This window comes from Megalobrama amblycephala, linkage group LG14, assembly GCF_018812025.1.
Source record: "Megalobrama amblycephala isolate DHTTF-2021 linkage group LG14, ASM1881202v1, whole genome shotgun sequence".
Lineage (NCBI taxonomy): Eukaryota > Metazoa > Chordata > Actinopteri > Cypriniformes > Xenocyprididae > Megalobrama > Megalobrama amblycephala.
In genome coordinates this window covers 38,420,923-38,438,493 of record NC_063057.1, presented here as the reverse complement: position 1 = coordinate 38,438,493, position 17,571 = coordinate 38,420,923, and the positions used below count along the sequence as shown (strand labels likewise).

General features: G+C 38.1%; 1 protein-coding gene across 2 annotated transcripts in view; it reads left to right on the top strand.

The window, feature by feature from the left end:
* The window catches only part of LOC125244920 (polymeric immunoglobulin receptor-like), a 62,266-nt gene that overhangs the window by 40,145 nt on the left and 4,550 nt on the right, over window positions 1-17,571 (top strand). Inside the window, exons 2-7 of one of the 2 annotated variants that reach the window (XM_048155314.1) lie at window positions 3,443-3,757; window positions 3,989-4,306; window positions 4,437-4,540; window positions 4,605-4,689; window positions 4,792-4,868; window positions 11,775-12,807. In XM_048155314.1, coding sequence (XP_048011271.1) covers window positions 3,443-3,757; window positions 3,989-4,306; window positions 4,437-4,540; window positions 4,605-4,689; window positions 4,792-4,868; window positions 11,775-11,879 — 1,004 coding nt within the window. In that variant the 3' untranslated portion in view covers window positions 11,880-12,807. Of the gene's footprint in view, window positions 1-2,684; window positions 2,777-3,442; window positions 3,758-3,988; window positions 4,307-4,436; window positions 4,541-4,604; window positions 4,690-4,791; window positions 4,869-11,774; window positions 12,808-17,571 lie in introns of those variants that run through there. The other variant, XR_007179401.1, reaches the window with a different exon arrangement.

Here is a 17,571-nt window from a genome sequence, read left to right as displayed (position 1 = left end):
TGGATAAAAAATGAGAACTATATTGTATGGCGGAAGAGCACTTAGTTTGCAGCACTTCAACCTCAGCACGCAGTAACATCATCTCCTAAAAACCCACCCTCCCCACTCAAACTTCTGAAGTCAGGAGTGATGTTACTGAGCGCTGAGGTCGAAGTGCTGCAAACTAAGTGCTCTTCCGCCATATGATATAGTTATTTTTTTATCCGCTTAGAAAATCGCCACGTTTTATTTTGTGCCACCATACTTACTCGTGTAACTACTCATGTAACCGTCTTTTAATAAGTAAAACATGGAAGTGTTTAGTGGCTTCTAAATTCATCCCTGTTTGGATCCTAAGAAATGAATGGGGCTAGGCTTAATGCTAACACATTCACAACGCACTGGGCAAAGATGAAGTGCACACATTGAAAAAAGACAGGTATGTATTAATTTGTCTAAGTTAAGATTCGTTTTCCTTTAACAAAGATAATTTCTGCCTTTTTGCTCAGTTTAGGACTTGAGACTTGACTCATACTAGAGATATAGGGAATTTACTACAACAGAGACTGTAATGTTACCTTAATCTCGCAGATGCCAGTTCCGTGACAGTCACAAGCGACAATCCCATCAGGGGAGGACCCCATATATGGCCACTTGGGGTTCAGCCAGAGACCACTGTCCATACAGGAGAAGCCTGCATGCTGCCGAACCATCAACTAATGGTTTGTTAATGCATAATTATGTCATGACTTTACTTGAGGGGGCACAATCATAATTAATTCACTGTTAACTACTTACCAAATTCAGCTCATGATTATCATTAACTTACTATCAAATACACTTGTACTAACACAACTATATAAGTACTCAGCCCAGTTAAGTGATGTGTGACTTTTCAAAAAGTCAGAGAATGGAGGTAAAGTATGATCACGGCCTGCGAGTGAATGGAGAGTGAACTTCTGAATCTGATCCCAGCAAACGCTCCCTGACCTTAGTTCATGTTTCCTGTTTGGTTATTTTTTTTATTTTTTCGATTCCTCAGGAACTGATGTAAGTCACAGTAGTTTAGTTTGATAGGAAAGAATATCACAAAACAGATTAAGACCTTTTAAGATAAATAGTGTATTTAGTATTTTATATGTTTGATAGGGAGGGTCAGTGAAAATAATTACAAACTAATCCTGTGCCTTTCAGTAATGTTTATAATGAAGCTGCTGATGTCAGTAGTTTAAATTCTGACAATAATAAATTGTTTACATTTATTTCAAAGTCCAAATATGTATTATTCCTTCTTATAGAGACTGTTTGATTTAGTTTACCCTAAATGTTAATTAATGCATTAATTATCAAACATGTATTAACGCGTAGTTAAGGCTTCTGTTTTCATGCATGAATCCTTATGACTCCTGTCGTAGTAAAGGATCACTCTTCATTAGTTCATATCTTAACTAATCTTGAGTTCATGTTGAAGTAACTATTAACTCAGGTATTAGTTCATGGTTATTCATGTACTGTTATTGTAAAGTGTTACCATTATAATTAACATGAGGTCTATGTCATACCATCTCTAAATAGATGTTTAAAGGAAGCAACTGTGTGTATTTGTGTGTGTGAAGGCGTCTGGTTTCATGTGCAAAATGACCTCACAAATGTAAAAATATATAAAGATGTGAGATTCGCAAGAGATACTGATCTGCTTCTCTCAGGCTTTTTACACGACAAACATTGCAAAGATGAGCTCATAAAACAGAGTATAATAAATAAAAAAAACAGGGGCAAGTCAGAAGCATTTTCATGAGAACCTGGAGAAATAACTGGTCATCTGTGTGCCCTCGATGAGTGAGCATCTGTCTCGTCTTCAGAGCTTCTCTTCTTGTTTCTTTTGAAGGTCTGTGGCTTATTTTATTTTTACTCTTTCCTGCCTCCAGACTCATTTAATTACTTCAGACATGAGGCCAACAAAGACCTATAACTATAAATAAATAAGCTGTAGGAAACCCCCCCATCACCCCAAAAATGGAATCCGACGGCCTGGGCGAAGGTTTAATGCGTGTATGTCTTTTCAGTCTTTTCATTTAGTTTCAATTTTACTTTAGCTGCTGGTTTAATCTGACTCCAATTTCAAATGATAATTACTCTTAGATGGTGTTTCAAATTAGAAATTAATCATTGGTTATGCATTTGATTATTCTGATTACCTTATCTCTTCAATTATTCGTTCACTGCGGTCTCGATATCACTTTAGAAAAGTCACTTTGGCTGACTGAATGCTCTTCTCGGACACAAACTCATCAGTTCTGACCTTAAACATTGGATGCAGGGCAAATATCTACCTATAAGTCGGTCACGCTCTGCTTACTCATAACAAAAAGCATAGTTTTTATATATGGGGGTGGGGGGGGGTTTGGGCAAGGCTGTGTAGATCTTCTCTCCAGATGAGTTTTGCTTTATTGCAGGGCATTTGATCTCAGTTTTTGTCTTAGCAGGAAAATCAAGTCTTACAAAGTCATGTAGTATATAAACATAAAACGGTCTAAATAGTTTATGATTTATGACTCATTTGATGATTTATTTAAATAATATATAGTAATACTAGTATAGTTCTGTTTGATTATTTGCTTAAATATGGAAAAAATACAGAGATGTATCATGAAACAGGAAAGTAAGAGCTAACAGGAACTTAAAAAAAAAAGAAAAGACAGAGCCCACACAAAACAGAGTCATGCCATTAGTGAGTGAGAACCAGTCATGAGGGACCATTTATATCTTTTCTTCTTTATGATTCAATTTAGTTCTGGTAAGTTCAGACTTTTATTGATTTATCTTTTAATTTATGAGGAACTGTTGTGAGATCAGTGTGATGTAGTTGTAGTTATTTAAAACATCAGTTTAAAACATATCTAAAAACAATTAAAAAAAATATATATAAAGTATATAAAAGTATAATAAAGCATCTTTTAAGAAATTTGTGTTTTGTAGTTTTCCTAAGATAATTATCTGTCTATTCACATGTGCAGAACATTGAATTAATTTGTCAATTGCAGATATTCAAACTGAAATAGTCTTTGAATTCCTAAAGGATGAAATCAGGATGGCAGCTTCTTTTCTTAACTAGTGAAGTAATGCATACTGAAACTAAAAACTGTATTTGTGTACACAAATGGAAGAAAAATAAATTAATAATAATAAAACTGAATGATTTGAGCAACATTATCTTTCTATGTTCATTAAATGTTGCTAAGGTTTGAATAAAGGCCCTCGCAACATTTTCAAAATCATGTTAATTTACATTAACATAACTTACATTGCATTAAACTACATTTTGCTGATCAAAAATCCTAATAAACACAATAAAGTGCTGCTCATGAACACAAACCTGAAGCTCTTCTCAGCTTTTTTCCTGATTATTATATATTCCAGTAAAGCCCATTTGTAAGTTTTTGACAAGCTCTCTTGTTTTCAGGCTGTATTCTTTCAAATGAGCGTCAGACAACACGCATAACAGGATACACAGGTGGATCAGTGGTGCTGCCCTGCTCCTGCGCTCATCCTCAGTCTACAGTCAACACATTCACATGGCGGTTTTTTGGCAATGGTAAACAATGGATTCCGGTATTTGAGGATGAGGAGTACAGCGGTAGACGTGTGCTGTTTAATGAAAGTTCTCCACAAAATCTGTCTCTTCTCATTTCTGACCTCAGACAGGAAGATCAAGGGTTCTATGAGTGTAAGACTGAACACGATAAAATTACTATAACCATTCGTTTAACAGTGAAGGGTAAGTGATGCTTCTAGAAATATGAATCGCTCTTGTTAGACTTGATTGATATCTCAGGAATAGACATTCAATTGTTCTTTTTACAAAATTATTATTTGAAAATGAAAAAAGAAATTTGGAGAACCAGTGACAGACTTTAAATTGTACATTCACTGACCTTTGAGTTTCACTTTTGTTCTCACTACAATGTGGCTCATTCATGGATTTTTTTCTTGTATAAATATTTTTTAGGCTGTAATTTGGTTCAGAGCACAGAGGTAACGATTGCGGTGACTGGATATGCAGGAGAGTCTGTGGTTCTGCCCTGCTCATGCTCTGAACTACTGGCTAAACCTGAACAGATACGATGGATGTATTATGTAGGAAAAGCTTATAAGGAAATTTACCCAAATGAAAAGACTGAGAGGCACAAGAACAGAGTCAAACTCTTGAATCAAACATCTCCAGGAAATCTCTCTTTATACATATCAGCACTGACCGCAGAGGACGAAGGAGACTATTATTGTTCTGTCTCATCTCAAAAAGTCTCCTACAGGCTTTATGTTGAAGGTAGTTTTGTTCTCTTGATGTTATTTTGATCATCATTACTACTGATTTTATGAAGAATCTAAATATTTAGAGGAATAAAGTAAACTTGTAGGATGACATGCTGTTTGCATTGTTATTTTATCATTGACAGTTACTCTCGGGACAGAGAAACCACACATCCATACAGTTACTCTCGGGACAGAGAAACCACACATCCATACAGTTACTCTCGGGACAGAGAAACCACACATCCATACAGTTACTATCGGGACAGAGAAACCACACATCCGTACAGTTACTATCGGGACAGAGAAACCACACATCCATCAGTTTATCAACACTTCAACCTTCACACCAAACACAAGAACTTCCACCACCTCAACAACCACACAACACATCTCAATGTAAGTCAAAGGCTTGGTTTGCTTCTCATTATTCAACAATGATGATTACAATAATGTATTTTTCCCATGAACATGTCAACAGCCCTGTATGTTTCTCCACAGATCTCTTCATTCTAGTGGCAGTGTTTCCCTTAGCACTGATTCTGCCATTTCTGGTTTTATCTTCTAGATATGCAAAGGTACAAAAACACATTCTTACAGTATGTTGTAAATTACTGCCTAATGGGCCCTAGCAAAGTTCTGGTTTAAAAACTATTGGTTACTTGTTTTTTGCCAAATGCACATGCCTATCACCTTATTTTTACAGTTTACTGCACTTTGATATTCTTCTCGTTAAAAAAGTTTGCAAAACACTGTTGTCATGTAAATTAATGGTAATTGAAGTTCACACAGTGCCGCTAATTTGATGCAGTTTAACCTAGTCAAGATAACTGCACGTGCATGCTTTTCTTAAACAGCCCTAGTGGTCGATCATGGATCAAATCTATCCACCATAGGAAACAGCATATATTTTGTGCTGTTTTAATGCGTTTGAGACATGGTGTTTTCCTCAGTGTCATTAAACAGAAACACATGATCCAAATGCAAGTGAACAGTCTTTATTTAAACCACTGCAACGAGACAATAGCAGAACTGTAGCAGGTGCAGTATAATCCAGCGGTGCATAGTCTCTAGTTCAGGCAAGAAAATAACCAGTCCAAGCGATCCAGAAGAGAACAGTTTCCAGGCGTAGAGATGCAGGAACTAGGAGGACTGCAGAGAACCAGGACAGGACATGAACAACAAGAATCTGACAACACTCCATAGAAACGCCAGCCAGATAAAGGCAGTGCATGCAGAAAATAGGGGATAACACATCGAGCTTGATCTTCTTGGAGCCCGGGCGATAAGAAATAGAAAAATCAAAACGACCGAAAAATAAAGCCTACCGGGCCTGCCTAGAGTTCAATCTTTTAGTGGACTTGATGTACTCAAGATTTTTATGATCAGTCCAGACAACAAAAGGAACCCCCGAACCTTCTAGCCAATGATGCCATTCCTCCAAGGCAAGCTTGACTGCCAGCAGCTCTCTAATACCAATATCGTAGTTACGTTCAGCGGGAGACAAACGGTGAGAAAAATACGCGCAGGGATGCACCTTGTCATCCAAGGAAGAACGCTGGGATAGGATGGCACCAACCCCCACCTCTGACGCGTCAACCTCCACCAGAAACTGCCGGGAGGGATCAGGGGCAAAAAGGATTTAGTTCATGTGACCCCACCCGTCAGTAACCTCTTATCTACTGACGGGCCCTGGCTTTTACGGGACACACTGCTGCGATGTGACCAGCCGCTCCACAATGCAGGCAGAGACCCTCATTATGGCGCCTGCGTTTCTCCTCCAGTGAAAGGCGAGATCTGCCCATTTGCATGGGTTATGGTTCGAAACCAGAGACGTCCGTGTCGCAGGAGGTGATCGCAACTGAGGTAAACCAAAATGTAAAGGGAAAAAAATATATAAAACAAACAAACAAAAAGACTTATACAATAAACATGAGTCACTGCATTTGCCTCTTAACTCCCCGAGGTCTGAAAACGCGTCGGCGCGTTTTGCAGGATTTTTTTCACATTGCAGCAAAACAGACTTAAAATACTCTGTCATTTCTTGTCATAGAGACATAAGTAATATATCAATTGAAACTATAGAATGTCTTCTTTTATTTGTATACACTCAGAGTAAAAACACAATGTTGTGCTTTTTGTAAAATAAAGAAAATTAACATGATGCGTGATCTCTCGTCTCCCTCTGAACGAAGTCCAATCTGATAGTTCTCAGAAAATGAACTGTAACTTATGAATACTAATGACAAAAAAAATGACACTTATGTCTAAAGAAACACTGAAATGTCAGGTTTTAAATCGTGCAAGTCAAATCGAAAACAAACATTCTGTGTTTATGTAATCTGTATGAAAAGAGAGCCATGTCAGAAGTCCGTGATTCAGCTCATTATCCTCTAATGCGGCCACTCCCACGGAGCCAGCGCTATTCAGACGCAAATTCTGAGGCAATACTTGTATGCATTGTCTCAATCGTGTATTTATTGTCTTGAAAAGTGTTTATTTGGATGTTAAAGCCATGGTTAGCGATCTCTAGAAGACATGCCGTTAGTTCCTGGTTCCTGTTCTTCTTTATATGAATTTGTGGCCTAAAGGTGTACAGAGCGCCCTCCGGCTGCAAGTATGAATTGAAAACACAGTATCCAGCACTCATAGTGATGACAATAAATATTGAATAAATATTACTCCTCAGTATAGAAAATTGACAAATATATAAGAATCCATCAATATTTCTCCAAATGTGCATGCTTTTAAGCTAAAAGCCTATATGAAATGCCATAGAGGTAACATAATTGTTCAGACACTTTGCATCACAGAAATATATTATATTTTAAAGAATATAATAGAATACCATTATTTTAAATAATAATATTTCATAGTATTGCTGTTTATGATGAGCTGAGACATTATTACAGAGGGTTTTTTTCACAGCCTACCTGACTGAAAGTCCTCATTAATATGCAAGTCATTTCAGGTCATTATTATGTGATTCTTTTGTCTTCTCATGTGTAAATGACCCATTATTCATGATGATTCATGCCTCCACGCATACTGTGTTTCTTGACAAAAAGTGTCTTACAAAAACTAAATCAATATATTGTTTTATATGAAGGAGTAGGCAGCATAATTTTTACATAATTCTGAAGCAAAAACTCTAGTCTACAACCTCCAATACCCAGAAGTCTTGTGAACACAGATTTAATATACTTTTTTTGGCCTTATTTCAGTGACTTAAGTTTTTTGTTTTTTCAATAACCACGCATAAACATTATTCCTTCAAAAACACAAACATGTACATACATGTTCCTCACATATTATGGTAGCCTAGTTTGTGCTGAATACAGTGTAATGACATTTTTGTCATTTATATGTTTATGAACAACTGAAAAAAGCACAAATGTCAGGGCATGTCAAACCTTCTCCAAGCCCCAAATCAGTCTCAGACTCCAGAGGGTTAAAATACAGAGATCTAGGGACTGCAGGACTTGTTCTCCCCAAAACGACACTAACTACTAGTGATGTTACGGTCTGTGCCGAGGCTTTGGAGCGTGTGTCGAGAAATCCCGGAAGCTTTCAGTGAAGCGCGTATCGAAGCTTGTATCGCTTTAGTTCAGTGACGTCATTGATGACGTTCGAAGCCTCGCTTCTGCCTAACTGGTTCGAATGGTTCGACTGGATGCGGTTCGAATCTTGGCGCGACATTTTGACAGATTTATAAACCCTTGGGATCCCCTCAGAATGTGTGGTTTTAGAATAATAATATCACCCAAAACAGGAGGATAATGGGTAATGGAGTCCGGGAGACAAGGAAACTGTGACATTACTTATTACAAGCTAACTCTATGAACTCCTCCACATACCTCTCCAGTGAACATCCAACCTGAAAGAGCCCAATTAGACAATCTGCTGCCGACATCGGAATGTGAGGCACGGGAGGAGCGGGAGCCTCGGCGAGGAGAAACAAACCCATGTTTGTTTGATGGATCTCCAGCGGTATGGGTCCGTTCTTCTGTTACGGTGCTGTTGCAGGAGAGATGAGGCGTTCCCAGAGATCCACTAAACAAAGGTATTTATTACAATAAAGGAAGCAGGAACAACTAACACACATAAACACAACAGAGAACGGACAGGGAGTGAAGGGAGTGAGTCCATTAAAAAGGCAGTGATGATGAGGGAGTCCAGGTGCAGGTGATCCGTGATGATGGGGAGAAGACGAGGGAAGTGAGTGCAGGTGTGGAAACAGGAGGATAATGGGTAATGGAGTCCAGGAGACAAGGGAACTGTGACAGTAATATCATTGGCTGGTAATATTCGCTCTTACAGTTATTTTCCATGATATCATCTACGGGGGCTCTTCTCCCACACCTCCTTCCCATGTACTCCCCGACCTTTCTGCCATAGTCATTAAAACTTCAGGTGTTGCTTATGTAAGGGACAATTTTCTTAGTAAGGGTGGCTGACTGCCAACTACTGTACATCTTTTACCTTAATCTCTCATGGCCTTCTGCCAATTGATAGTCAACATTGTATCAAAACATTCAATACACCCCAGAGGCAAGATGCCTTCATATGACACAGTTAACAATGATCTTGTTCATTTCACAGCCACCTGTTGTCTGGTGGAAAATTACCAACGAAATATGCTCAGTGGCCAAGTAAACTTGTTTGACCCTTACAGTTACATAGGCCAAAAGGGCCTCACAATACTTCTAGCTTTTATAGTAAGCAAACAAATTCTACAATTGTATTGTAGAATTTGGATGGATAAAATACTCCATCAATAGTCAGAAGCGTATCTCCCTTTGTCACGATGATGACGAGGGGACCCTGGATTTAGGTACTGGATGTCCTTTTGGGGTCATGACATATAGCGTCTGCTGGACTAGCAGAGTGCCAGTTGTCCACCAGTACAAGGGACCTGCACAAAACACTTAGCGCAGATACACGATTCACAGCTTCTTCAAGGTTGAAGTTGATCTGAGCTCTGCTCTGAGCAGGAAACGTTACCAAAACATCCTGATAACATGTTCTTTTCTCTCAGTGAGGGGTACAAAGGAAAATAAATGCTTTAACATACGTTGAAGAAGTCATTCAAATAATATAAATGTTGATTAATAAAGATATGTATTGAAGCAGCAATGGATTCCAGAATCCATCCCTTTAATAGAAAAATCCGTTCTGCTCCGATTCCCCTGCCATAACTCAGCCACGAAACGAGCCGCCTCCCTGCCCGAAACAGCTCGATCAAAAACCTTCTTAATCTCCTCCGTAAATGACTGAAAAGAGGTGCAGCATGGAAGCTTCTGTTCCCAAACTGTAGTCCCCCAGAGAGCCGCCCGTCCAGAAAGCAGCGTAATGACAAAAGCTATCTTTGATTCCTCAGTGGGAAAAGATGATGGTTGGAGAGAGATGTAAAGAGAACACTTGGCAAGAAAAGAACGACACTGCTAGGGCTCACCTGAGTAGAAAGCTGGAGGCGGAAGATGGGGTTCGGTGAAACGAACGGCCTGATCCGAGACAGAAGACACAGGTGGAATAGACACAGCAGGTTGTTGGACGGACTTAATGTGAATGGAGATGCTGTATCTGGGTGGTAAGCTCTGAGACCTGAGAAACCAGAGCTTGAACAGCGCGATTAGAGGCTGCCATCTATTCCTCTTGGCGATCCATGCATGAATTACTATGAGTCAAAAAGTCTCTTAAATCTGAAGCACTTGCTGGATCGATAATGGTCGCATCGTTCTGTCATGAAACAGAAACACAAGATCCAAATGCAAGTGAACAGTCTTTATTTAAACCACTGCAACAAGACAATAGCAGAACTGTAGCAGGTGCAGTATAATCCAGCAGTGCATAGTCTCAAGTTCAGGCAGAAAAGTAACCAGTCCAAGCAATCCAGAAGAGAACAGTTTCCAGGCGTAGAGACGCAGGAACTAGGAGGGCTGCAGAGATCAAGGACAGGACATGAACAACAATGATCCGACAACACTCCATAGAAACGCCAGCCAGATAAAGGCAGTGCAGATGAGGTATACCTGTGACCGCAAGATTGACTCGTCAGGTGCGCTGTAATTAGGCAACGCTGACAATGCAGGAGCGGACGTGCACACACACACACAGACCCATGAACACTCTAACATTTCACTGGTATATTCTCCATCTGTAAATGTTAGAAAATCATGCAAATATTTCCATTTCGCGTGGATGATATGAGAATCAGTGTCTATCATTTTGCGAGCAACTGATGCTAAAGAAAAATGCCACGTCGCAATATTGAAAATATTTCCATTTTAAACCATGAAGGCGAGCCAGTTGATATCACACAAACAATGTGCATACTTTGCGTGAGAGTTATGCGGGTGAAGAAGTCTTAAACTCCAGTCAATTAGGACTATTCACTACAGAAACTGAAAGTAAAAACGTAATGAGCTTTTGGCATCCGACGTTGCAATAACGGTGCATATTCTCTTAGAGATGATGTGAGATGAATCTAATTTATTTTCTTAATATTTCTCTTGTGGCCCATAGTGAGTGGAGAAGTATTTCATGTTAAACAAGTTGTTCTTTAAATGAGGAGTAAGCTAACTAATACTTTATTGTCCTTGCAGCGCATCGGTTATGCAGTGATGTGCTATGATATCACGGGGCAAATGAATTGCAATATTAATTTAATAATAAAAGTAGCATGATAATAAGAAAAATAATTCAATAGCCCTGCATGCCCATCAACTAGACGCCACTGTGAAGGGATAAACGGCGTTCGGGCACGGAATCAAATTGATTAACTGTTTTATCCAAATCCACATGCATGGACCATTCAGTACTGCAATGTCTCCTGTCTCATGCTGTTTCTCGTGTGTTTTCAGTCGGCGCAAGCAAGAAACTTTTACTAGACTGTGGACTAGCTTTGACTCTCCGCGCAGTCGAATTTTTATGACCACGGATGGTGCGCGTTTGCATGCGCCGAATGCGTCTTTCCGCGCTGATGGGTAAAGGAGTATCTTTGAAAGGCCCGCGCGCTCAACTGTGCGCAAGAAGGAGGGGAACGTGGGACATGAAGTATACCCGGGCCTTAACCACTCCAAATTGTAGTGGACTGGAGTTGACGGTTCACATCGGGAAAAATATGTCGCCCAATAAGTCTGACAAAAATATTGTCGTGACAATAAGTCTGACAAAAATAAGTCTGACTTGTAATCTAATCTTGTTTTATGGAACAGCCCTCGGGATAAGCTGGTTTTATTCTTTTGTTTTTGAAAAAGCACCTAATTCTGAGTGGCAGAATTTAAGTTTATTTGAAGATATAAGACATTTTAAGTTAAATTCTGATGTTAGAATGTTTCAAAACTTCCTGGCTGAGAATATTTATGGAAGCTTGTTTCTGCCACAGAATAAAAAATAAAACTGCAATTACAACCAGTTACATGCAGTGCTGTCTATGCAAGTGTAAATTCTGGTATGAACACAATCTTTTCCTCTTTCTCCAGGATGAAGAGGCATGTTCTGCTATAGTCTATGTTGAAACGGCATTCCCACCTGATCACACACAGAATGATGCAGTGGAGCTCACCGAGTGTCAATACCAATCCTAAATCCTTTTTTTTTTTTCATTTCAAACAGAATTCACATTCACAGTGTTTATTCTAGTAATTGAGCTTATGTCCTTTACATGTTACAGTACATGGGCAAATGGGGAGATGGTCTTCTAATTAACATGTCTTGCTCTTACAGTAATTTCTGTTAGAAAAAGTCTTAATCTCTTTTCCTGTATGGATGTTGATATGCTGGAACAGAGGAAGAACCTCACCAAACTGTTGCCACACAGTTGAAAGCATAGTAAAGTGAGACACTGTTCATTTGTCATTGCATACTAGTTTTACGATTGCCGCAGTATTTTTTTATTTTTAGCTTATTTTTTTATTTTAGTTCTCATTTTACTAATTTAGTCCCTCATACTGTTAATGAGCATTTTTGATTTTATGTATTGAAACAGACTTGTACCGTATATTTTGTGCAACATGTCTAAAACCGCTATAATGGCCTGCTTGCTGGCAAAACAAAAAAACTGTCATAATCACTGTCATGTAATTTTTTTAGAGAAATCCTGCTGTTAAAAAAACTACTGGATGAAGGAAGAAATGAGACTCAACAAGAATAGAGGAACAAGGAAAATATTTATGTTTCTGGCACTTTGTGTGTTTTCATCAAACCATGAAGATGGTTTTGTTGTACATAATTTAATTGTTTTGCCAAGAGCAGATGGACTCTTTACACTTCAATATATTATGGTCACATGATCAGATTCTTCTCCTATGCCAAAGACTTTTTTTCTTAAATATTCAAATAGCAAATAATAATCAATAGGCTCTTTTGGTGTGTACTATTAAAGGCATACAAATGAATGTCTAATATTTTTTTTTATGATTAGTTTGTTTAATGGAAATGAGTGACAGACAAAACTAATCATAAGAGGAATTATAAAGTGGTTGTGCAACTTTATTGAGTTGGCATGTGCGTGATAAACATCGGTTAAAGGATTAGTCCACTTTTAAATAAACTTTTCCTGATAAATTTATTCACCCCCATGTCATCCAAGATGTTCATGTCTTTCTTTCATCAGTCGAAAAGAAATGAAGGTTTTTGAGGAAAACATTCCAGGATTTTTCTCCATATAGGCCTGGTGTATTTCAGTGGCTACCAAATGGTTGAAGGTCCAAATTAGTTTCAGTGCAGCTTCAAAGGGCTTTAAACGATACCAGACGAGGAATAAGGGTCTTATCTAGAGAAACGATTGGCCATTTACGAAAAAAATACAACCGTTTATGCTTTATAAACAAAATATCGCCTTGAACGTACTTTCCGTTTCCGCATTCTTCATAACGCTTACGCTGAATGTTCTACGCCTTCCCTATTCTACTTACGGAAAAAAACGAAACAGGCGCCGCGTTCGTTCCGTAAGTAGAATAGGGAAGGCGTAGAACATTCAGCGTAAGCGTTATGGAGAATGCGGAAACGGAAAGTACGTTCAAGGCGATTTTTATTTTTGGGTGTAAATATAATTTATTCTGCATTATTCTCATCAGTATTGTATTAGCTTTTACATATTTAAATCTGCATATTTATCATATTTACCACAAGGGCATTTTTTTCTTTATAAAGGCCATTTTTCCTTAATCTTCCTAAATGAATGCTTTTGAATGAAATCTTTTATTTCAAATTCTTAAATTTGTTCAATAAATAAATATCAAATTAAATCATTTACACTGAAAATCTACAAATGCATTAAATAACTTTATTCTTTAAGTATATTTGAATATACATTACCAGTCAAAAGTGTTTGAACGGTAAGATTTCTTAATGTTTTTGAAATGTGTCTTCTGCTCACCAAGGTTTCATTTATTTGATCCAAAATACAGTAAAAACAGTAATATTGTGAAATATTTTTACAATATAAAATAACTATTTTCTGTTTGAATATATTTTAAAATGCAATTTATTTCTGCATTGGCAAATCTGTATTTTCAGCATCATTATTCCAGTCTTCAGTGTCACATGATCCTTCAGAAATCATTCTAATATGCTGATTTTGCTGCTCAAGAAACATTTATTATTATTATCAATGTTGAAACAATTAGTTCAAGGGTCACAGACGAATAGGGGGTTTCAAGCGTCAAAAAAAAAAAAAAAAAAAAAAATGTGTAATACAGCTTTAAATTTAGTTTTTTTCCCATACATTACAATGTGTCCTGTTTAATTTTATATTTTTCTGAGCAAAAATAATGACTATAATACATTTTTTTTTAGCATGATTTAAAGACAACACCCACTAAAATGTCATTCAGTGTAACAATATTTAGAATGATTAATGATTAAGCAACAGAGTGCAGCAATCGACTACTTATTAACTGTAATTTTTAAATCTTTATACTTTGCCACTATCCTTCAAACCACTAGGTTTTACACATTTGCAACAAGAAGTTTTTGTAAGGAATTAAAAATAATTTTAATATGATCACATATTCTTTTGTATATTTTAATAAGTACAGGTCCAAATAAGTATATTGTTTAATTTTTACATAAATATTTCCGTTACACTGAATGACCATGGTTTGTTACTCTGAATGATGTTTTGCCAAAAAGGGAGATAATATTGTCATTGTTCCCATAATTGCAATGTTTTTAGTATTAGTCTGTATCATTACATTAGTTTTAATAATATTCCTTTAATATAATTTGGAATATAATCATTTAATATTAAATGTAAGCAGAAGCAGATGTGAAAAATAATAAGCATTGTGACAAGATATTATTCTGACAATCGCAATTCTGAATACCTTTCTCTTTTCCTTGCTAAAGGCCTGTTCACACCAAGTATGATAACTATAATGATAAACATATAGTTAAAAAAAATTATTCTAAAGTAAAAACAAAATTCTAAAGAATAGCAGTGTCTACACCACAAATCGATAACGGCACTGTCACAGTGAGGCCCTGTGACTAGAGACTTGGATTATAAAAAGGACTCTTATTTTGACAATGGACTGTGAAAACACATGCATGCATACACTTCGTTTTGTAACATCATACACAGTTATCTGTTTTGTGCATATTGAACATCAGTTAACGCAGATATGTTTGTATTACTGATCATGTGTTGTGTTGTGTTGTGTTGTTCACGTCCTCATCATGCCATTTCTTCATCTGTTGAATGTTTAATGGTTTATACATTTTCCTATGTTGATTTGTGTTGTGTTGATTTTCAGAGTAGTCGGGTCACTGTTTTTTTTACACTGCATGACTATCTTGGCCAGCATTCAGTCGCTGCTGTGTTCAAACTGCACGATGGATCGGCGACAGAAGGTTTCACACTGCATGACTTTAGAATAGGAAGAATCGCCGACAACTCTGTCTGGCACACACTTTTCACAACCAAACACACGCGAGATGTTTATTATTAAAAATAGTAGCCCGCAAGAAGCTTGCAATACAAATTGCCTGTGTGCTGATTTGCAGCGAAAACAAGAAAAAGAAAAGAAGAATATGGAGGAGGAAATGGTTGGGGAGACTGTGGATTGTGTGTTCTGCAATGAGAGTTGGAGGTAAATACATAACTTTTCAATGTGCTGCTGTTGCGGATGGTCAAGCAAATGTTTGTGCTTTGGTTCTGTTTGATAGAATTGTAATGTTTATGTGTATGAAGCCATGTTTGCTGATATTGTGGTCTATAACTCCTCCCCGAGCTCCCCGCTGCTCTGTATCTTGCTCTCTCATTGGCTGTCGGTCATCGCCGATGTAGTTTTCAGTCAGAACACTTTTCACACAGCAGGATTTTGAATCGCCGACAGGTCCAGATATTTAGCATGCTAAATATCTCATGGGTGTCAGCGACTCGTCGGCGATTCTCTCAGATCGCGTCTTTGCTCATTCACACTGCGTGATTGTCACTCTCGTAAACGAGCACCGATTTGCCTGTGATTTCAGGCATTTGTCGCGATTTCTCAACCTGTCGGCAAGCCAAATTCGGGGCTAAAATCATGCAGTCTGAACTCGCTTTTAAGGCTGGTTCACACTGTGCGATTTTGGCCACGATTTAGTCATCTGAGACAAATTTTGCAAATCCTAAAAGATTCCTATAATCCTAGCCTAAAATCTGTAGTCTTTGATCGCTAGTTTGACATGTTCACCGACAGCCGGTTAATGACCATTGCGATCAAATTTTACCTCCGATGAAATTCCCCACACAGCAAAAGAACTTCATGGCGGATCAGCCACGGAGGTATCGCGGCTTTCGGACCGTATCCGCGAACGGACCCGTATCAGCGTCTACTTGCGCGCAGTGACAGATCCGCAAAGAAGACCCGCCGTGGCTCCGTGCTGCATCCGCAATTAAAACCTTACCTTCGCGGCGGGTCCACTTGGGACCCCCAAATTGATACAACCGTTACAGTAAAGGCGTGTGCGCTTCATCGGATCCGACATGGGTCCACTCAGGATCCACTGATTTACAGTAGAATTTACGGTGCTGCCTGGAGACAGAGCTGATCCTCTGGGCCTAGTCACGCGGGTTTGGCGACTTGAATGCGGATCCGCCTAGGAGTCTCCTGCTGTGTGGGTCTGGCAGTGTCAGAAGATTTGGTGCACAATCCTGCAGTGTGACTTCACCTACGACAAACGTCAAATTGTCTTCATTTTTCAAGACAAGCCGTGACTAAAATTAATGATAGAGATGTGTTTGTTAGCCTCCATTTCAGTCCCGTGTGTAATGCAGCTCACTGTCATCGAATGTGTATGTTTTGATGATGTAAAACTCCAGACAAGTTTTCATGCGCGCGTCCGTTTTTAACACGTCTTGACTGTTGTACAGTCTGACATTAACACTCTGAGATCTGAGGGTATCGCCGGCGATACCACCACGGTTTTTTTCTTATCAGTGTGAAAGAGACTCAAAATACTCCATTAATGTTGCACATACAATTAAGAGCTATACACCATTTTAATCTGTGGGATATCTTCTTTTATTTGTGTACACTCAGAGTAAAAACACAATGTTGTGCTTTTTTGTAAAATAAAGAAAACTAACATGATGCGTGATCTCTCGTCTCCCTCTGAAGGAAGTCCAATCTGATAGTTCTGAGAAAATGAACTGTAACTTAGTGAATACTAATGACAAAAAAATTACACTTAAGTCTAAAAAAAAACCTTGAAATGTCAGGTTTTAAATCGTGTAAGTCATTCTGTGTTTATGTAATCTGTATGAAAAGAGAGCCATGTCAGAAATCCGTGATTCAGCTCATTATCCGCTAATGCGGCCACACCCACGGAGTCAGCGCTATTCAGACGCAAATTCAGTCAATACATGCATACATCATCTCAATCGTGTATTTATTGTCTTGAAAAGTGTTTTGAATAGCCATAGTTAGCGATCTCTGGCCTCTGTTAGTTCGGTTAGTTCCTGGATTGCCTATTCTTCTTTAGTTCTCAGGCATTTGTGGACTAAAGGTGTATAGAGCGCCCTCCGGCTGCAAGTATGAATTGTTGAGTATAAATAAATGTATAAAGTATAAAGTATGAAATAAATATTACTCTTCTATATAGAAAATTGACAAACATATGAGAACCCATCAATATTTCTCCAAATGTGCATGCTTTTAAGCTAAAAGCCTATATGAAATGCCATAGAGGTAACATAATTGTTCAGACACTTTGCATCACAGAAATACATTATATTTTAAAGAATATAATAGAATACCTTTATTTTAAATTGTAATAATATTTCACAGTATT